The sequence below is a fragment of the Rhinoderma darwinii genome, chromosome 12 (assembly GCF_050947455.1).
Source record: "Rhinoderma darwinii isolate aRhiDar2 chromosome 12, aRhiDar2.hap1, whole genome shotgun sequence".
Taxonomy (NCBI): Eukaryota; Metazoa; Chordata; class Amphibia; order Anura; family Rhinodermatidae; genus Rhinoderma; species Rhinoderma darwinii.
Window position 1 is genome coordinate 4334660 of NC_134698.1, and position 7640 is coordinate 4342299.

At 41.6% G+C, this 7640-nt stretch overlaps 1 protein-coding gene across 2 annotated transcripts; it reads right to left on the reverse strand.

Annotated features, from left to right (window-relative positions):
* Positions 1–1053: 1053 nt before the first annotated feature.
* LOC142664380 (SLAM family member 9-like) lies at positions 1054–6579 on the reverse strand. 2 transcript variants are annotated; one of them, XM_075843449.1, is made up of 4 exons: positions 6093–6579; positions 5662–5988; positions 4580–4837; positions 1054–2142 (listed from the first exon to the last, which is right to left on the reverse strand). In XM_075843449.1, the coding sequence occupies exons 2-4, from the start codon at positions 5894–5896 to the stop codon at positions 1964–1966; spliced, it is 672 nt and encodes a 223-aa protein (XP_075699564.1). In that variant the 5' UTR covers positions 5897–5988; positions 6093–6579; the 3' UTR covers positions 1054–1963. The 2 variants fall into 2 exon arrangements, with proteins under 2 accessions (XP_075699564.1, XP_075699563.1); XM_075843448.1 differs by lacking the exon at positions 6093–6579 and having other exon boundaries at positions 5662–6052.
* Positions 6580–7640: the final 1061 nt, after the last annotated feature.

Below are 7640 nucleotides of genomic sequence, written 5' to 3' on the forward strand. Positions count from 1 at the left end.
CACAGTATAGAGAGGTAATACCTCTATAGACTGAGAATATAAATAACAACTTATATAATACCTATATATATATATATATATACACACATATACTGTAAATATAAATAATATCTTCATATAACTAACACCTATATATAAATAATACTGCTATAGACTTTTAATATAAATAATACCTCTATATAATATATATATATAAAAATAATACTGCCATATACTGTGAATATAAATAACACCTCACATAAATAATACCTCTATATACTGCACGTATAAATATACCGCAAATATAAATACCTTCATATAAATAATACCTCTTTATACTGCATGTACAAATAACACCGCTGTATACTGTACATATAAATACCTTCGTATAAATAATACCTCTATATACTGTATGTATAAATAACACCGCTGTATACTGTACATATAAATACCTTCATATAAATAATACCTCTATATACTGTATGTATAAATAACACCGCTGTATACTGTACATATAAATACCTTCATATAAATAATACCTCTATATACTGTATGTATAAATAATACTGCTGTATACTGTACATATAAATACCTTCATATAAATAATACCTCTATATACTGCATGTAAATAACACCTGAAATAAATAACACATATATATATATTGTCATGCACATGGCTGCGGGCCGCCAGGCTCACTCACCTCCTGACGGCCGCAGCCATGGATCTGCGAGTGATGGCCCCAGCCTCCTCAGGAGACGCCAGCGCTCACTTCCGCTTACCTCGGCCGGTTCCCGTAGGGTGCGCGTGCACGCTCGTGCCCGCTCTTAAAGGGCCAACGCGCGCACCTGAATTAAAGTTAAAATTAGCCCATGAGCACCCTGGACTGTAAGAGGGGCTGAGCCCCTTCCTGCCTTGCCTGAACATTGCTCACAAAACAAGTGGAGTGCTCATAAAAAATGTGACCCTGTAGAAATATGAATAGAACAGGAGTGATATATTTGATATATGAGATTATGGATTATTGGGGATTATAAGATTATGATGAAGTTATATGTACGAATTGGACAAGAATCTTTTATTTTTAGTAAAATGTTTATTTTTATTGAAAACAAAATCAAAAAGTGAGAAGTCACAAGTTCATTTTTTGGAACTCAAACCACGAGACATAAAATGACGGAATTCGCACACAGTCAGTTTACGTGGCAAAACCCTCAGTGTTGAGACACAGGAGATGAGCGAAAAAATCAGTTTCGATTTACCCGACTAAAAATATTCAAAATTTGTGGCTTCTGTCAAAATAGAATTTTTTTTCAAATTTCAAAGAAAATTTGTCACCAGGACAGACCCATTCAAATAAAAAATGCAGCCGTCTAGATTAAAGGAAATGGAGGGAACGGGAGACGACAGAGGGCAGCTATCACGTTGGAGGACCAAGAATGGTGGGGTACATATTCTAACCCCCTGCCTTGGGCACCAACAGAAGGGCACCAAAAAGGGTCTTCTTTTTGAAAGGGGCTGAGCTGCAATACCAGTCTCTGTCCATAAATTAGGGTGGCGCTGTTTCTGGACTAAAAGCAGACCTCTTAGGCTCCCCATATTTCAGTAGAGCCGCCATGTAAATATATCAGCCCAAACAAAAAATTCCGACTATATCTTCTGATACTTGTTGGATCTTCTCATCATTATGGCGCTTGTTTTTGTAACTTTTTGCAAATTTTTTTTTTTTTTGTATTTTTATCCTGTTTTTGTTGTTTTTGTTTTTTTCACTTTATATATGAGAAATATTTTTTAGGTCATAGAATCCAACAGTCCAACCCTTGATGGCCAAAGTCCATGACTATGAGCACCTTAAAAGAGACCTTCTAGAAGAAAACGTCAAAAATGTTATATAAGAGATATATATATATACTGTATATAAGCTGTATCTAGGAGGAGTCCAAGTTCAGAAGCTCAGATGGAAACCTGTACAACCGACTACTTCTGCTATTCGAGTCCAGACTTGACCCTTGTGGGACCTTCATCCGGTGTGTCTCCTGAGGCCTCCACCACCTCTGTTTTTATGTGATGGCCCAGAATCAGTCCCGTGATTATCAATATGCAACTGGCCAGCTTCACCCTCATCACGTTCAGGACTGTGTAGTCTCCTGGTTTCTCTTGTCTCCCTGAATTGAGCCAAGAAAAATAATAATAACATACAAATCCCAAAAATTGTGCTACTCAAAATGGGCATTACCATCGTTACCATCAACCAATCGTTCCAGATCTAGTGGGACAGTTCCAGATTCTGGTATATGCATCCTCAAGACGCATATACAGTTGAAGCCATTGGTGGAGCAGGGAGCCGTCAGCTGCCTGCTCCACCATTTACTATGTCATGCCTGCTCCGAGCGACACAGGTCAAAGCCCGGAGGGGTAGAGGGATCTCCTCCACTCATCGTGGGAACAGGGTTAGATATTTGTTTTATTATTTTTATTAGGCACTATGGGGGCTTTGTGCTTGATATAAGGGGCAGCTGTGGGGGCATTACACTGTGCGGGGGCACTATAAGGGCATTATATGTTGTGTAGGGCACTATAAGGGCATTGAACTGTGTGGGGGCAGCTATGGGGCATTATGCTGTGGAGAGGCAGCTAAGGGGGCATTATACTATGTTTGGGGGCACTATAGGGGTACTATACTGTGCACTGGGTGACTATGGGGAATTATACAGTGTCGGGGGTTCACTATGGGAGCTTACAGTGACGGGGGAGGCACTATGGGAGCATGATATGGTGTGGGCTAAACTAGGTGTGTTTGGGGAGGGATTGGGCGGGTTTAGAGGCGTGGCTTAACAGGAAAAAGTGTGCCGCTTTGTGCGAGGCATCAGTTGTACCTCTTTACTATATGTGAAAGTTGGGAGGTATGGGAGGTATGCCATAGGGGCCACATGGTTGGTGGGACCAATTATTTTCAAAAGGGCACCATCTGGTCCTTGGTAGTAACTCGATTTTCTAAGAGGTTGGGTGTGAGGCAGAAAAATTTTTAAATTTGCAATGGTCACTGAACACTTATGGACGCCATCTCCGGAAGAATCAATATGTCAATGCGAAGATTAAGGGTGAGGGTCTGTCTCAGGAAACAGATTAACACTACGCAAGAGTCCAGGATCCGAGGACACCCACAGACCTTCACCTGCCACCCCAAACTGACAATGTGCCCAGAAGAAGACCCGTGTGAAGACACTTTGTACTCCACTGACAGATTTAGGCCCTGCTCACACTGAGTTTTTGACGCGTTTTTTTTTTACCGCAAGCAAAAAAAACACTTGTGGTAAAAAGAAGCGACATGCCCTATCTTGACACGCCTGTGGTGCAAAACCACTCAGAGAAATTTCAAAAAACGCATATGGTGCAAAACTAGTCATAAAATAAATAAAGAAAAAACGCCTAAAAAAACGCGGCAATAATCGCGGCAAAAAAACGCGTTAAAAACGCATGTGGTGAAAAACAACGCCAAAACGAAGAAAAAATATTTTAGAAAATCCAGTTGCCAAACGAGTATTTGGATGTTTCCCCAGCGGCTGCACCAGATGGAGAAAAAACACCTGAAATCACATTCACATTATCAATGGGTGCGTGAAAACCACGAAGGTCGCACGGAAGCACTTCCGTGCGAACTGCGTGATTCGCGCAAGAGCTGTCAAACTGAATGTAAACAGAAAAGCACCACGTGCTTTTCTGTTTACAAACATCCGAACGGAGTGTCTTACACATGAGCGAACCGACCTTTACCGGGTTCGGCCGAACTCGTTTTGACCGAACCCGGCAGGAGACAGTCACTGTGCAGGGTGCTGAAAGAGTTAAACTGTTTCAGCACCCTGGACAGTGACTTCCGATCCCAATATACGTGAACGTGTAAAAAAAATAAAAAAGTTCTGACTTACCGATAACTCCCGTCTTCTTCCTCCAGTCTGACCTCCCGGGATGACAATTCAGTCCAAGTGACAGCTGCAGCCAATCACAAGCCAAGCACAGGCTGCAGCGGTCACATGGACTGCCGCGTCATCCAGGGAGGTGGGGCCAGATGTCAAGAGAGGCGCGTCACCAAGGACGCGTCACCAAGGACGCGTCACCAAGGCAACGGCCGGGAAGTTCTCGGTAAGTACGAACCTCTTTTTTTTTAAACAGGTTACTCGATATGGTGATCGGAATGCACTGTCGAGAGTGCTGAAAGAGTTACTGCCGATCAGTTAACTCTTTCAGCACCATGGACAGTGACTGACGTCGACTAGCCTCATCTCTATGATGGCGGCTGCGCGAAAATCACGCAGCTGCGCATCATACACGGATGACACACGGAGCTGTCAAGTGCCTTTTGCGCATGCAAAACGCTGCGTTTTTTGCGCGCGCAAAACGCACACGCTCGTGTAAATGAGGCCTAAAACAAACAAAAAAAAAGTTGTCGTATGGTGTCAGCGGACCAGCTTTCTCATTATCTATCTATCTATCTATCTATCTATCTATCTATCTATCTATCTATCTATCTATCTATCTATCTATCTATCTATCTATCTATCTCATATCTGACACCCAGTATAGAATTGGATAGATTGGCTTTACCTTTCTTGCAGTATTCCCAAGGGGTGACAGATTTGGAGGTGCTAGTTATGGGGTTCCATGCTGTACAGGTGTAGATGACTTCAGGATCAGGGTCTTGTACATGTACAACATTACTGGTCACGTTGGTGCCATTGCCTGTCAAACTCTCCCAGGTAATGTTCACGTCTGATCGATTCACTGTGCAGCTGACGGTCATGTTACACGTCTCATTATTGGAAACCTCATACTCAATCTCAATATGATCATCTGATAACATTTCTGTGGAGAAATATGAAAAGGAGTTATATGGTTAAGATCTGAGTCCATTCACTCCTTTCATTGATATATGGAAATTATATTATTAATCAAATCCATATTACAGCTCAATGTCAGTTAGCTGCAATAAAGGGAGTTGTGGTGTTATCCTGCAGACCTAATGTGTTCTGAACAATATTTTTGTTCGGATATAACAGATTCCAGCTTAACAGTTGTCAATATTCTTCACATCAACATTATAATTATAATGTGTTTACAGATGGTGCTGTGCTATGTGAACGCAGCACCCTCTAGTGACATAAGACAGGAAAAACAAGCGTATTGGTTACCAATAGCAGTAAAGATCGTGGTTAAAGCACCGATCGACTATATGTGGTTGATCGGTGCCCGTTACGGGCAATTTATCTGTTTGTGCAAGAGAACCCTAGAGGCTCTTTATCACGGGCTGATGATCGCACTTTCCTGATCATTGCCTCTTGAAAACATCGATCAACCGGCAAACTCTCATTGTTGTCGGCAGCCCATCTCCCCGAAACTGTATGTGCCTGAATCATATTAACAAACGCTTGGCCGCATATAGTACGAATGATTGATCCATGTAAATGGAGCTAAGTGATCGCCGATCAATATGCTCTATGATCGATCGGCGCTAGTTACGGGCAGAAAACCCGCCTGTGTAAAATGACCCTAAGGAATCCGTGATCTACTGAGGACTTGTCAAAGATCTACCAGGATCTCGATACTGGTTGCCTACCTAGGGTCTACTGTATCTATATACCTATTGCATACAGTGCTTATATTGACCAATTAATGGACTTTTCTCTTACCGTATACTTTGAGGTCATACATCAGTGCACAAAAATTTTCTTTTCCCGATGTGCTTGTCAGGGTACTTGCTATATAGTTTCCTTGGTCTTCCCTGACCAAGTTTTTCATGAGTAAAGATCCATCCTCCATGCTGTACGCTTTTTCTTTGTATCGGTAATCTCGAATTTCTATTTTTTTTCCCGATTCGGAGGTGGCAAAATGATTTCCCGAGATAAACCAAGTGATGTCTCCCATGACCTCAACTGGATCCACCTGAAGTATGACATCACCGCCCTCAGCACCAACAACATGATTCCACTCTCCGCAGGATCCTTCACATAATATATCTGATAAGTCATAAAAACAGGTCCAAATGTGACATAATTCTCCATAGGCCATACTAAAGAATATATTTAGGTGATATTAAAAATAATAAAAAATATATATATACCTCATTTATCAACTTATAGTGATTAAAAATCATAATTCAGCTATGGAAGGGATTCTTTGCAGTAAGAGCAGTGAAGTGCTGGATATTTTGCATTACAGCTTTGAAGATAATAGAAAAAGTTGAAGCATTTTTGACTATGTTTTTGGATTGTGGGACTGCAACCACAACAGAGAGGTAAGTAGTCGGCACTGAGGTCCTGGGTTTGAATTCGACCAGAGGACCATGGATCTTGGATGTTCTTCTTGAGTTGGTGTCCTCTGTGAACATCCCCTAGGGGCTCATTTAGTGATCTCAATAAGAAATAATTAATTTTGTCTCAAAAACTAGCACCATCATAAATTCAAAAAGTCAACAATGCCCAATCCAATGTTCATAGGCAACCTCGAGGCTAAATCTTTAAGAAATTTAAAAAAAATGTCAAAAACAAAAACACAAGATAAAGACTCACATTTTAGGTAAATTCCCATTAGGATCCACGAGAGCAAGATCATCTTCCTTGGTCACGATGTCCTGGTCATTATGACCTTAGTGAAAGCTGACAAGGAATTTCATGCTGCAAAGTAAACACTCCTCCAAAAGGGAACTTTTTGCTTTCTAATATCTAGTTTCAAGGTTTAGATGTAACGTAACCAGGCTGTGACCTTGGTGCAACATCTGCAGGTCCTACCCGAGAGTTAGAGGTCGAGGAACCTGGACAAGATCGAAACATGGTAGTTTTCCATCCACCTAAATTCTTCCACCATAATTCATTGAGCCAAAATCCCCTTAAATTTATCTTACAACATGCCATAAAGAGGTGTTAGACAACCCTGGTGGGTCCATGAGCGGAGACCCTACCGATTTCCAAAAACATCCTCAATTTTTTCTAACGTTTTAGAAAATTTTTACCTAAGCCTGGCTGAAGGTATATAGTCAGTTCCGACAAGAACTATGGGGCTTCTTGGGCCCTCCAATAAATTATTCTGAGGACCACCCTTCAACTATACAAAAATATAAACACGTAAATTTTTAATTGTATCGTAATCTTTGTTATTGTCTTGAACAGGTGGCAAGTGATTGTCTCCAAAGTCACCTCCTAAGGCCTAATGCACATGACCTTGGACATGTCCTTTCTGTCCAAGGATCGGAGAGTCGGGTCCGTTTTCACGGACCCGATATACCCCTTTAAAGTGAATGGATCCGTGAAAGCTATGAGGTGTCACTTGGATGCCGTGAAAAACGGCCCGATGGCACTCGGTCGTGTACAACTGGCATAAAGAGAATGTCTTCTGTTGGAACTTTGCGGCTAGGGTTGCAGTGTTTTATTTTTGCCGTAATTTGGTGCAAATCACATGATAAATACAGGACAAAACAGGAACTTGTAAATAAACTTTAACGTGGGTAAAAAAGTGGGGGGCAAATAAAGACTGAATGTTATTTGCCCCTTTGGTCTGGAGAGCCTTAGACAGACAATGACTCTCTGTAACTTAGTGAGTATCCTCCAACTTCCGCTCTTGACGCTCGGGGCTGGTAAGGTCGGCAGTGTGGGCCACCAGCTGAATGTGAATG